The sequence below is a fragment of the Aquarana catesbeiana genome, linkage group LG07, assembly GCF_042186555.1.
Source record: "Aquarana catesbeiana isolate 2022-GZ linkage group LG07, ASM4218655v1, whole genome shotgun sequence".
NCBI classification, from domain to species: domain Eukaryota; kingdom Metazoa; phylum Chordata; class Amphibia; order Anura; family Ranidae; genus Aquarana; species Aquarana catesbeiana.
Genome location: NC_133330.1, coordinates 267,200,491 through 267,215,407, shown reverse-complemented (window position 1 = coordinate 267,215,407; position 14,917 = coordinate 267,200,491). Strand labels below are relative to the sequence as shown.

Sequence of the window (14,917 nt, the reverse complement as noted above, 5' to 3'; positions counted from 1 at the left end):
CACATTTTATAGAAACATAGAAAAGTGACAGCAGAAAAAAAAAAGTGGTTTATTAAGTCTGCCCATTTCTTCTTTTTTAAACATCTTTTTTTGTTTTGTTTTTTGTTTTGTTTTGTTTTGTTTTTCTCATGCACTTTTGTTGAGAAAATATACCCATCTTTCCCTGGTTGAATAATATACATTGCAAGAATTTTAACAAACTTTTTCTGCTCTGAAGAAATAGATGTTTTTTTAACAACACCAATTGTAGATTGAATGTAAGAATCTTATTCATTATAATGGCCTTGTGTGCTCTAATGAGGAAAGCTGCAGTGTCTGCACCCCTTTAAAGATGTTTAACGCTTATTTAAACTTTGGGGAGTATCTCACCAAAAATTACATTTCTATTACAGGGGATGCTTAAAATTTGACATTGCAGTGCAGATTTCTGAGAAAATCAGTCAGCCAATCATGCCAGCAGGAAATTACATTTTCAGTTTGTAGTCAAATTAAATTACAGTATGGTTTGTGTAGCAACTGTATATGATATATATATATTTTTATTTGCCATTTTTTCATTGAAAGAGGACTTACCCTTTAAGTCCTACCCTTAGTTGAATTGTCAAATGGCATAGACGTGCTGTACTGATGTCAAAGCCTTGTATACAGCCTGGGCTCAAAGGGGTTCCACAGAGACAAAAGAAGAGATTTCAAGATTAAAATTGGTGCTTAAAGGCATATGTTGATGTCCCCATTTCAGCAATAACATCTGTGACCAGGTTAGGGTAACTTTACCATTGATTTACTCTATAAATCCAGCAAACAAAACAAAGCTTGGAATCAGTATTTTGAATGCAATAAGCACTGTGTTGGATACATGGCTGCCGTTAGAAATCACGGGGCCCCCATACAGCCTACCTGATGCCCCCCACCGTGCAAAAAAAAAAAAAAATTCTAAAAAATCCCCCCTCCCTCACCCCAAAAAATCACCTGCCTAGCACATATACTCTTTCTTCTCAAACTTTCTATCCTAGCACAAATCTTCTCCCCCAAATCCCCCCTGCCAGCACAATTCCCCCTAAACCCTTCTATTATCCCAAATCCCCCCACTTCCTCCTAGCACATATCCCCCCTCCCCACATCCCCATTGCATTTGCCATCACAGATAACCAGCGGGAGGTGCGCTGTGTTTTGCTCTCCCCTCCTGTGAGATGAGCCTGCATATTCTATACAGTAGATGAGACCGGATTGCTCCTACCGTAGATATCATCGCACTATATACACACTGTATACAATGCAATGAGATCTACAGTAAGAGTGTTCCGGTCTCCTGTACTGTATAGACCAGCATTCTTCTGACAGGATGGGAGAGAACAACACAGCGCACCTCCCGCTGGCTCTCCTTCTCTCACCGTTGCAGCCTCCAGGCTGCCTTCTCCTTGTCCCAGCTGTGAGTGCAGGCGGGGGTGGGGGCAGGAGCTTAGGGGGGCAGTACTGTAATCAGGATGGGCACAGCACAACCCACCCCAGCACCCACTAAATCTGTCCCTCCAGTTCTCTCACCCAGCAGCTGAAAGCCATCTGGAAGGGGAGGGGAAGAAACCTTCTTTCAGTTGCTGGGTAAGAGACGCTGTCATCCATTCTCTGCTCCACCGATCCTCCTGCTCTCCGAGCCCCCTGTTTGCCTGGGCCCTCTACAGGGGGACCGGTGCGTCCCCCCTATTAGCGGCTCTGGTTGGATAAAATATTCATTTACATCCATTATTTTCTGTTTTACAGTTAAAGGAAAGTGGTGCAACTGGTGCTGCTGCTGGACTAACCAAATTACTGGTAAGAACCTTTTATAATGTGAATGCAAAGTATTGTAAAGAATCGCAACCAATTATCAATAATTTCTGTGTTGGGAATTAGTTGAAATCTGATTGCTAGGCTTAGATACATCCAGTTTGCTATACTTTAAATGTCCTATTTAACCACTATAGCCCCGCAAGGATTTACCACTTAATGACCAGGCCATTTTATGTGATATGGCACTGCGTCACTTTAACTGACAATTGTGGAGTCGTACGACATTGTACCCAAACAAAATTGATGTCTTTTTTTCCCACAAATAGAGCTTTATTTTGGTGGTATTTGATCACCTCTGCGTTTTTTTTTCCGCTATAAACAAAAAAAGAATGACAATTTTGAAAAAAAAAACAATATTTTTTACTTTCTGCTATAATACAATCCAAAAAAATAGAATAAAAAAACAAATGTATTCATCAATTTAGGCCAATATGTATTTTTCTACATATTTTTGGTAACGGAAATCTCAGTAAGGGGATATGGATTGGTTTGCGCAAAAGTTATATCGTCTACAAAATAGGGGAAAGATTTAGGGACTTTTTATTTATATTCTATTGTTTTTACTAGTAATGGCGACGATCTGCGATTTTTAGCGGGACTACGATATTGCGGCGGACAAATCTGACCCTAAGTGAAACTTTTTTGTGACCAGTAACACCAATAAAGTGATAAGTGCTAAAAAAATTTGCTGATCACTGTATAAATGACACTGGCAGGGAAGGGGTTAACACTAGGGGTGATAAAAGGGTTAAGTGTTCCCTAGGGAGGTGCTTTCTAACTGTTAAGGGGATGGGCTCAATGGGAGTAGAGAGAGATCGCTGTTTCTGAACACTAGGAACAGTTGATCTCTCTCTCCTCCCCTGTCAGAACGGGTATCTGCCTTGTTTACATAGGCAGATTCCCGTTCTGCCTCTCCTCACTGGGATCGCAGGTGACCGGTGGACATAGAGTCCACCGGACCTATGGGCAAGCTCCCGCGGCGTGCGGCAGGCACTGGCGCAACCGCTGTATCTAGTGCACTGACTGGCATACAGATACGTCAGTTCATGCAGCCGTGCCGCCCTGCTGCAGTATATGTGCGGTGGGCGGTCCAGGAATGGTTAATAAACCCATAGAGCTTGGCAACAATACACTGTTCATATGTATTCATTTCCAAACCTGCCATGGTAAATGACAACTGAAGAATAAAAGTTTTAATCCTGAACATTTGCTACAATGTATTAAAAACATTTTGCTATAAGATAACAACCAATTAGAATTCATCCTGTCTGTCCTGACATCAGTAAAATCTGCTCTAAATGGCTGGAATGTGTCCCTTTTATGTTGCTAAATTATCACATTGAGCAAAATCAGTAAGGAGTGGTGAAATTAATACTGTAGACAGCTCTTTGGACATACAAAGAGTGAACCTTTAAGCACTAGTTGATGGCTGCTACCTTGTGCTCTGTTTGTTCAGCCAGCTCCCGGCTTCAAATTGAAAGTAATATGATGGCTCTATAGCCGTGGAGCACTTTCACAGAGTGGGCGGAGTGATGTCCCCCCCTCTGCCAGTGCCCCCTATGATTCCTGGACCCTCTCACTTTTATCAGGAGCTCTGGACCACAACCCTAGGTTCAAGATGGAGAGCAGGGAGAGACTGAAGTATATCGATGCCTTGATTCCCCCTGTAAACAAATAAATCAGAAGCGAAACTGATTTTATGACTTCCAATTACCGGTCCCCCATTTCTTGGTTATGGGTACACATCTAACCAAACAGATCTTTGCTCCAGTAAGTACTGTTTGATTGTCAAGGGCAGCACAGGGGAGACATTGTGGTTTATTAGACCCCTAATGTCTCAATAAAGAGTACCTGTCACTTGCCCAATGCTATCACATGAGGGTTTAGATAGCAATCAAGTAAAAATTATAACATAAATAAAAGAAAAAGATTTAAAAAAATAAAATTTTAACAAAAATGTACAAATATACTGTTGCCCCACACACATGGGCAAATGCCCATGGTATGCACACATATGTAAACAGCAATCGCACCACACGTGTGACATATCACTGCAAACATCAGAATGAGTGCAATAGCTCTAGCACAATAGCTTCTGGTTACCGCTAAACTGATGTTAAGGCTTTTAAAGCATCAGCTATGGAGATTTTTGGATTTCGTAGTTTCTTCCAATATCATGGGCACACACAAATATCAAGTGAAAAATTGCAATTATCATATTTTTGTTCTACAAAGCCTTAGCTTTCAGAAAATATATAATGTTCTGGGGGGTTAAGTAATTGTATTGCCTTAAATGAAGTTTTTATTTTTGTATGTGTGCAAAAAACGAAAAAAAATTGCTTTAGAGCCAAATTAGTTAAACAATGTTTATCAAACGTCTGAACAAGGTGTTTTTGCTGATGTATTAGACAGATTGTCTCTGCAATTGAGAAAGATCACTGTTCAGATGAGCCTTGGCAGACACCAAGGTGCACAGAATCTGGTGCAGCTGTCCATAGTTGGCATTGCAACTGTTTGCCAGAGGAGTCCAGAGTCTATATATTACATTATATTACTCTCCTGAAATTTGCTGAATTTTTTTTTTTTTTTTGCTTTCCTGCTCCACCATACTTAATTTTCTTGTGACAGGTACAAACCTATTTTTACCTATTTTAAAACAGGAAAAACTTGAATGTGCCTTGGATAAGAAGCTTGGACTGAAAGATGGAGAACTGGTAAGGATATTCTTGAAAATGTATGTACCGGTAAATTAATGTTCAGTCTAATGCCCTGTACATTCGGTCGGATTTTCCGACGGAAAATGTGTGATAGGACCTTGTTGTCAGAAATTCCGATCATGTGTAGGCTCCATCGCATATTTTCCATCAGATTTTCCGACACACAAAGTTTGAGAGCAGGCTATAAAATTTTCAGACAACAAAATCCGTTGTCGGAATTTCCGAACGTGTGTACACAAATCCGACGCACAAAGTGCCACGCATGCTCAGAATAAATAAAGAGATGAAAGCTATTGGCTACTGCCCCGTTTATAGTCCCGACGTATGTGTTTTACGTCACCGCGTTCAGAACGATCGGATTTTCCGACAACTTTGTGTGACCATGTGTATGCAAGACAAGTTTGAGCCAACATCCATTGGAAAAAATTCTAGGATTTTGTTGTCGGAATGTCCGATCAATGTCCGACCGTGTGTACGGGGCATAAGTCTGTTAACGTGCTGCACACGTTCACTTGAAAGAGCACTTGAAGCACAAGTTCTAGCTGACACTTTTCCAATTTGTGGCAAATTTGCATGGCAAGTCTCTAGCAAGAGCAAAGTTGCAGTGGTGAGTCTACAGCAAGAGCTCTGCAAGTCTACAGCATGAAAATTCGGCCACAGTGACCTCTGTGGTGGGATGACTATTGCACAACATAACTGAACCAGAACTTGTAGTAGACTTACAGAATGTTTGTAAAGAAAGTTGATCTGGAGTCATGCAATGGAGACTTGCTGCAATTGTGCAACAAACTTATAAGCCTGGCTAGGAATAGCTTAGCAAGTCATTTTCAAACTTGCAGCCCAATTGCTTGTAGTGTACTAAGATATACAGACTGAGTGTGGATGAACTGCAAGCACACAAACTGAACTGCTAGCAGAGCAGGGTGAGAGTTTGCCTCATCTTCTAATCATCAGTTTTAGGTGTACTGTCTGGGAATCTGTTTTGCTCGTCTTCTCCAATCCTATCCTCAGTGTGACTTGTGTGTCTATGAGGTCAAGTCTTGTCATTATGATACTAAAGTCAGTCTTCTGCAGTGAGTGGGCACAAGATAGTTTGCTTAGGGTGGAAGAATGAATAAATATTGTCCTGGCTCTTTAGAATTTGAAAGACACAATTTCCTCAGTTTAGAGATACTTCAAGCATTTTCAGGGGTACATCGCTAAAAAATAATCCATTATTAACAATGCAATGTTTTGGAAAATTAAGCCAGATATATAACAGATTTTGACCTTGTATTCTTAAATTGGATGTAAACCCAATTCATGAAATCTGACCTGGGCACATATATCTGCAATGTTTACTTATCTCTCTCCAAAGCCCAAAGTCCCCAGTCTTTCTGCTGCTCAGTTCCTCTGTTATCAGCATGATAGCTTCTGACAATTTCTCCGACATAGGAGATAAAAGCAGCTGGAAATTTGTGTTGGGAAGGTTGCTATAAATAGATTGGTAGAGAGCTTGTCTATTCACAGCACAGCTCTGCAAGTTTATTTCTTCCTCTGCCTATGTGAAGGGGGGTGTGTGCCCCTTTCCTCCAATCAGATGTCACAGTGTATGCGCCCAGACTGCCCTCCCACTGCTGAAACAGGAAAGAAAATTAGAAAAATGTCTAACACGATGTGCACTTTCTAAAGAATATAGCAAGCTGAAGACAGCATATATATACACATGTAAAACTTATGTAGGAAGATTTGTTCAATCTCTGTGTATCTGAAGCTGTTCACTTCATTGGGTATATGTGAGGGTTTACATCCACTTTAAAAACACAATATATTGTTTGTAAACATTTAGGCACAAAAGGTATTAATGATCAATGTCTACTTATCATGGGGTGCAGTACAGTATACAGTAATGATAAGGGGGGGGTGGGAGGATCACTAAGTGCAGTGAAGGTCACAAGAGATGGAAACTCCCGTAAGTGTCTTTTTCAGAATGAACTTCACCTCGGGATTGCTCTGCATCAGACCAGTGTTCAGTGTTTAGAGACAGCAAGATAGTTAACCTCCCTGGTGGTTTTCCCGAGTGTGGTTCGGGGTTAAATTTCAGCACCATTAGCGATAACCCCGAGCCACACTTACCTTGTCCCCAGGACCCTGCGATGTCCCCCTGCTGTGTCCGTGGGCTCTGTCCATGGGCTCTGTCCTCTGCCTGATACCTCTGTGTTCCGGGCTCCATTACCTGCACACATTTTCCGTTGGAAAATCCGACCGTGTGTACGGGGCATTACGATTCAACGCTGCCACAAATTTATGGCAAGTTATCCTTGCTATCTGGGCTATTCCACCAACAATAATAAGTACCCAGCTAAATTGTATTTATATGCAGGGCAGCAGTCTGGATCCTTTTTAATATAGGAGAATGATGTGTGGGTAGGTGTGTGCTGAACCCTGAAGCCTTGCTGTTAAAAGCCATGGTCTATGTTGACAATGCAGAAAGAGCTTTTGTAATCGATATGAGAACAAATGTAACAGTGAGTAATAGGCAAAAAATAAATGTCTCAAATTAAAAAAGACAAGGAAGTAACTTGAAATCTTAGCAAATCTCTTATGGTCAGAAAACCTTGAAAACAACTTAACTGCTCTCTCTTCCTAGCAGATTCTTAAAATTACAGTTTTTAGATGTGTCTGTAAATTACAGAACTGCCTTTTTCACTCCTCCCCCTGGTACTTTTCAGTAGAACAAAGGGAAATATCTTTACCTTCATTAGTCATTCTTTAAAACTAAAAAAAAAACAATAAAATCCTGTGCTACTCCTATTTTTTCTGTGTAGTACTGGTCACTAATCCACTTAATACGATCCAAACCCCATCCATACAGTGCTATACAGTACATAAAATAACATATACAAAAAACATGATAAGTGCTTGGTGCATACACAGTTACACTATACACTCCAGTTTTTTTCTTGATTTTCCACTGTAAAGTGTTCAGTGCACAAATTCATTCATAAAATGATCTTATGCTTTAAAGTGCTCCGTGTCCCCTCAATGTTCCCACACTCACCGGAAATGTTTCACCCCTGCATACTGTACTTTAACAAGCTTTCTCTTATTGTCACAGCAAGAATTATACTGTCATGCCCTGTACACACGATAGGATTTTCCGACAACAAACGTTGGATGTGAGCTTGTTGTCAGAAAGACAACCTCGTGTATGCTCCATAGAACATTTATTGTCGGAATTTCCGCCAACAAATGTTTGAAAGCAGGTTCTCAAATTTTCCGACAACAAAACTTGTTGTCGGAAATTCTGAGCGTATGTACACAATTCCGACGCACAAAAGTCCATGCATGCTCGGAATCAAGCAGAAGAGCCGCACTGGCTATTGAACTTCATTTTTCTCAGCTTGTTGTACGTCACCGCTTTCTTGATGTTTGGAATTTCTGACAACATTTGTGTGACCGTGTGTATGCAAGACAAGTTTGAGCCAACATCCTTCAGAAAAAAAATCCACGGTTTTGTTGTCGGAAAATCCTATCGTGTGTACAGGGCATAAGTGTTAAAAGCTTCAAGACAGAGCACCACTGCACTAACAATGCCAAGGTCAATAAATGCGTTTATTAAAATTATCCAATAAAAACATAATTATAAAAACAACTAAAATATACAGCAAAGATGTAAAACACATTAAATAATGGGACTTTGTATTAACTTATTCTCTGTGTAGGATTTCACTAATTTTTTTGTTTTATTTTTTAAGGAAAAATTACTGGGAGCCCTAGGAAGTGATTTACTCGAGCAACTGGTTGGGAAACTACTTCTTCTTACTGGGGTAAAATGTTTTGTTGGTTCGTGATTTATATATGTATTCCTCATTCTGATATATACAGCTAATATTACATTGGGGGAACTGTATAGTGAGACTGAGAAAAGCAACCAGGAATCAAAGAACACTTTTTTTTATCACATTTTCCAGAATAAAAATTTCACCAAACTACTTTACAGCTAAAGAAAAATAATGTCTTGTAACCTCTTTTATGAGATTTATTTACAGTTGCAAAAATAAAACAGTATAAAAACCTAAAACAATATTCCACTTATTAAATAGCTTTACCTTAGTGTTATAATTATCGTATCTTATCTTTATTATAGAAAGTCGATTTGGCTAACAAGTTATTATGTACCATGGTAAGTTTGAAATGCATTCCTTAGTGATTATGGCTTTGCGTGTGCTATCTTTCAAATATCATTAGTCTGAGATTCCACAGTGTCAGTAGGGATGAGCCCGATGTTCAAGTCGACCTTACGTTCGACTCGAACATTGGGTGTTCGCGAAACTTAGAACATTATGGGGCGTTTGCGGGAAATTCGAGCGCCCTCTAGATTTTAATGGGAACTCCACGCCAACATTTTTAAAAATTGTGTGGGGCCCCCCAAAATTCATACCAGACCCTTATCCAAGCATGCAACCTGGCACTCCGTGGGAAAAGGGGGGGATGTGAGAGCGCCCCCCTCCTGAACCTTACCAGGCCACATGCCCTCCACATGGGGAAGGCGTTTTGGGGTCCCCCCAAAACACCTTGTCCCATGTTGATAGGGACAAGGGCCTCTTCCCCACAACTCTTGCCCATTGGTTGTGGGGGGTCTGCGGGCAGGGGGACTTATCGGAGTCTGGAAGCCCCCTTCAACAAGGGGGCCCCCAGATCCTGCCCCCCCTATGTGAATGGGTATCGGGTACATTGTTCCCCTACGCATTCACCAAAAAAGTGTCAAAAAAGTAAAAATGACTGGAGACAGTTTTGGACAATTCCTTTATTTAAAAAAAAAAAGTGTCCCGCGATGTAAAGCCACCTTTAATCACAGCGCAGACGACCCGAGAAAAAAATAAAAAATAGAAAACTCTGTCCTGCCAACTGCAGACTTTTCACAATGACAGCTGTTATATAACTGAGGGCGGGGCCACCCGGTGAGGTAAATATATGACCCTGCCCCCTCTGACGTCACATGATGTCAGAAAGGTGGTGGGGTCACCCGGTTACCTCACCGAGTGGTCCCGCCTTCAGCTATATAAAAGCTGTCATTGTGAAAAGGCTGCAGTCGCGGGAACGCCTCCCATGGTTAGTGAAGGTAATAGTTCATTTGGACCATCCTGACTTAAAGTGAGAGAAGGCTAGGGTTTGACTTTATACATAATAACAGTGTTCAGTAGATAAATTAAGATTACTTTTACATTCATGTTTAACCCTTTACTGCCAATAACGTATGGCATATGTCAGTAGCAGTAGCAGAGGGTTTTGCACGCACACACCAAATCTTTTTTATTTTACTAAAAGATTGGGTAAATATTACATTTGTGGGCACTAAACTTAAATCGGGTTGTAATGGTTAGATTTTTTTCTTAAAATAATAAAGATGTTATACTTACCTGCTCTGTGCAATTGTTTTTGCACAGAGCAGCCAAAACCTCCTCTTCTGGGGTCCCCCGCCGGTGCGCTAGGCTCCTAGCTGGGCTGTGTACATCTATGGACACAGAGAGCACAGCTTGGCCCACTCCCCACTCTCTCCTCACAGGGCTAAATTGACAGCAGAAGGAGCCAGTGGGTTCTCCTACTACATATGAGTCCTGTGAGGAGAGAGAAGGCATTTTCCATTTTCTAATCATGCAGTAAAGCATTCCATAGCTTACACCCTTATGCCCCGTACACATGGTCGGATTTTCCGATGGAAAATGTCCGATCGGAGCGTGTTGTCGGAAATTCCGACCGTGTGTGGGCTCCATCGGACATTTTCCATCGGATTTTCCGACACACAAAGTTGGAGAGCAGAAGATAAAATTTTCCGACAACAATTCCGGAAATTCCGATCGTGTGTACACAAATCCGACGGACAAAGTGCCACGCATGCTCAGAATAAATAAAGAGATGAAAGCTATTGGCCACTGCCCCGTTTATAGTCCCGACGTACGTGTTTTACGTCACCGCGTTTAGAACGATCGGATTTTCCGACAACTTTGTGTGACCGTGTGTATGCAAGACAAGTTTGAGCCAACATCCATCGGAAAAAATCCTAGGATTTTGTTGTCGGAATGTCCGAACAAAGTCCGACCGTGTGTACGGGGCATTACTGTAAAGAATTTCTTTATAAACTGATGATAAAATTTCCTTTTCTCCATATACAGCACATATTCCCTTGTATTCTGTAAAGTCCTTATAATAAAAAGTCATTTTTTTTTTTTATTTGACATATTTAAATGTTTTATTAAATTATTTCTAACATTTTTTTTCAAATTCAAAGATACTCAAGTTTCGAATCTTTCGCTGTAAGATTTTCAATTCCTTTTAGAGCTGTTTCACACAGGCGGCCAGGGGGCAGTAAAAACAGACGGATGAACTGCGCCCCCGGCCACCCTCCCAAATTCTAACATTACAGTAAAATGGGTCTGTACACACACCGTGGATGTGGCAATTTGAACTCACCTTGCAGAGTTTGACAGGTGACACCACCTTTGATACTCTCCTACTGAGGTCAATGTGAGCCCTCTGCAATTGTGGGCCCAACGCTTGACTGGTTGCTGTGCAGTTTTTAATACAAAAATTCCCCTTGATATTAAAAACAAACATTTTGTCACTGCTATACCACCCTCCCTAAAAAGTGACCCACTACAGATTGCTTTTCAGACGACAGTATGCACTGCCACCAGTGTGAAAGACCCCTTATGTGTTTTGTTGTCTGCCTCTGTCTCCAAAGGTTCTTGTCTTTATTAAACAATAGTATCTAGTATTTTGAATTAAAGTGGTATTAAACGCAAAAGAAAACATTTATTGTATTGCAGCTTACCAATTTTTAGATGTGATGGCTGCATTTGTTTTCTTTTTTAGAATTTCTTTCCTTTATTTTCTGTAGGTGATCCTGCCAATAAGACTGCTGTTTTTCAACAGAACAAGCTATCCTACAGATATAGCAGTTAGAGAGTTGAAACAACCATAGGTGTGCGCAGCCTATTGCATTAGGGTGTGCACCCCAGAGCTCAAACATACATGCGTGTGTATATACATATAGGGCAATGGGCAGTGTCGGTAGAGCAGTGAACAATGTCAGTAAGGCAGAGGTTGGGGTTAGTGGAGCAGTGAACGGTGTCAGAAGGGCAGAGATTGGTGTCAGTGGTTTATTTTTTATATATTTTTATTATTACTTTTAATAACTTAATAACTTAACTTGATCATTTTTTTACAATATTTATTTTACAATGTTTTTTTATTATTGTTTGTTACCAATTTTTTAGGTGCCCCATTGGTGGGCTTTGGTGAAATATCAGGGGTCTAAACAAACCCTTGATGTCTCACTTTTCAGATAGAGAAAGGGACTGAGGGCAGAAATTCCCCAGTCCCTTTCTCTGCAGCCAAGCAGAAGGGTGGATTTGCCTAGTACAGGGTCATTAGGGTGTGCCCAGGCACACCTGGCACACCCTGTGCGCACACCTATGGAAACAACCCATATAACACTGACATGGGTGCTTGCAATGACCACCTTTTATTTATTTATGTAAAACTTTTATCCCAAAGAGAAAAAACAGTTTGCTGTAACTATGTATATTTTAACAGTTTGCATATTGCAAGCCTGACATGAAGCAATATGGTTTTCTATCGACAGTTAATGTATATATATTTTTTTCTTCCCAAGATCAACCCTTTGCCCAGTAACTTAATTTAGGCTGGAAACTACTTACTGCATTAATATCCATTTGGTAAGTTTATTATTTTATATATATTCCTTAATACATCTACCAGGATTTTACTTCATAAAAAAAAAATATGGAGACTGCCAGTGCTGACTTGGTATTTAAGTTGCAGGTTCCAGGGCAGTCATCCCATATCCTGGATTCATTATCTAGTGAATTGCTATCCTTGGGCACACAGGAAGGAACTGAGTTTAGTTTTTTATAAATACACTGGTTACATGTTTGTTCAAATTTGTGACTACTTCAGAGCCTGTCCCTTTAAAGCCATATCAGCAATGATGGCTTCTATACTGTTATCCTTACAGACAAAATGTAATGATATTTTATCTTAGATATTTTATATTAGGATGTCACTATCATCCAATTGTTCCCCTCAAACTGTAAAAAAAAAAAAAATTACTTAACCACTTCAGCCCCGGAAGGATTTACCCCTTTCCTGACCAGAGCACTTTTTACAACTTGGCACTGCGTTGCTTTAACTGCTAATTGCGCGATCATGCAATGCTGTACCCAAACGAAATTTGCGTCCTTTTCTTCCCACAAATAGAGCTTTCTTTTGATGGTATTTGATCACCTCTGCAGTTTTTATTTTTTGCGATATAAATGGAAAAAGACCGAAAATTTGGAAAAAAAATGATATTTTCTACTTTTTGTTATAAAAAAAATCCAATAAACTAAATTTTAGTCATACATTTAGGCCAAAATGTATTCGGCCACATGTCTTTGGTAAAAAAAAATGTCAATAAGCGTATATTTATTGGTTAGCGCAAACGTTATAGCGTCTACAAACTAGGGTACATTTTATGGAATTTACACAGCTTTTAGTTTATGACTGCCTATGTCATTTTTTGAGGTGCTAAAATGGCAGGGCAGTACAACCCCCCCCAAATGACCCCATTTTGGAAAGTAGATACCCCAAGGAAATTGCTGAGAGGCATATTGAGCCCATTGAATATTAATTTTTTTTGTCCCAAGTGATTGAATAATGACAAAAAAAAAAATTTACAAAAAGTTGTCACTAAATGACATATTGCTCACACAGGCCATGGGCATATGTGGAATTTCACCCCAAAATACATTCAGTTGCTTCTCCTGAGTACGGGGATACCACATGTGTGGGACTTTTTGGGAGCCTAGCCGCGTACGGGGCCCCGAAAACCAATCACTGCCTTCACCGCCTATATCCGCGCTTGCTGCAGACATCTTTTTTGGGGGGGTTCGTTGGGTAGGGGTACTCGGGAGGACATAAAGAAAATGCCTCTCATGCAGCCGACTGCATTTGGTTGGGGATGTGAATGGGGGAAGTACGGGTGCTGCAGAAGTGGTGGGTTCCCAATTAGAATTGGCGAATGCAGCAGGAAGGGCATTATGGGCAAGACGGGCCTGTGTTTGTCCTCTTCTTGGTGGCAACGGGACAATACTTGTGCTTGCCACCTCACCAGCTTGAACTGCACTTATGGGACTCACCACGTCACCAAGTGTTACTGCAGTGCTGGTTTGACTATGACCGGGGTGTACTAGGATGCTGGTGCTTGCCAGTTCACCAAAACGCTACCAAAAAAACTGTTAGCGATCGCAGGCATCAGGCCTGACTCTGCGAACGCTGCAGTTATGCGTTTAGTGTTTTGTAAGTGACAGTGATCGATCGATACTGCAATTGGGTGGGCTGGGCTAGGTTGGGTGGAGGGGCAAAATGCAGGTGCTAGCAGGTATCTGGGCTGATCCCACTAACACTGCGTTTTTGGGAACCCTAAACTTCTGGGGACGCTAGTATAGATCTGATCGGATCAGATATTGATCCGTTCAGATACTATACCACTAAGGAAGGTGTACGGTGCGTGCGTGGGTGTTAGCGGTACTGGCGCTAACCTGACGCTGCCTGGGGCGACGTAGACCCTATCTGACCCTAAAACCTAAGTTATATCACCACCAGGCGATCAGGGGGCTAAACCTTTATTAGGTAATAAACGGTGGGTGCCCTGACATTATAAAAAATAAACTGAAAGTAACTAAAAGTAACCAGCGTCACCCGTAACAGTTATACGGTGATCATTGGTGAAAGGGTTAACTGGGGGCAATCAAGGGGTTAAAACCTTTATTAGGTAGTATATGGGGGTCCCTGACGCTATAAAACGCTGACGGCGAACCTATATATTTACCTCCCTAACTAGCGTCACCAATGACACTAATACAGCGATCAGAAAAATGATTGCTTAGCGAAACTGGCGACAGGGGGTGATCAAGGGGTTAAAACTTTATTAGGGGGGGTTAGGGGGATACCCTAGACCTAAAGGGGGCTAACACTAACTGCCCTACCACACTAATGCCCCGTACACACGGTCGGATTTTCCGATGGAAAATGTCCGATCGGAGCGTGTTGTCGGAAATTCCGACCGTGTGTGGGCTCCATCGGACATTTTCCATCGGATTTTCCGACACACAAAGTTGGAGAGCAGGAGATAAAATTTTCCAACAACAAAATCTGATCGTGTCAATTCCGACCGTGTGTGGCCTGTTCCGACGCACAAAGTGCCACGCATGCTCAGAAGAAATTCCAAGACGGAACAGCTCGTTCTGGTAAACTTAGCGTTCGCAATGGATACAGCACTTTAGTCACGCTGCAATGTTAAAAATGGTTTAATACAGCGCACTCTCTTC

At 41.2% G+C, this 14,917-nt stretch overlaps 1 protein-coding gene across 1 annotated transcript in view; it reads left to right on the top strand.

The window, feature by feature from the left end:
- LOC141102545 (uncharacterized) overlaps positions 1-14,917 on the top strand; it is a 73,080-nt gene that overhangs the window by 37,482 nt on the left and 20,681 nt on the right. The window contains exons 10-14 of the mRNA XM_073591470.1: positions 1,759-1,809; positions 4,488-4,541; positions 8,282-8,353; positions 8,674-8,709; positions 12,202-12,265. Of these exons, the coding sequence (XP_073447571.1) occupies positions 1,759-1,809; positions 4,488-4,541; positions 8,282-8,353; positions 8,674-8,709; positions 12,202-12,231 (243 nt within the window). The 3' untranslated portion in view covers positions 12,232-12,265. The remainder of the gene's footprint in view (positions 1-1,758; positions 1,810-4,487; positions 4,542-8,281; positions 8,354-8,673; positions 8,710-12,201; positions 12,266-14,917) is intronic.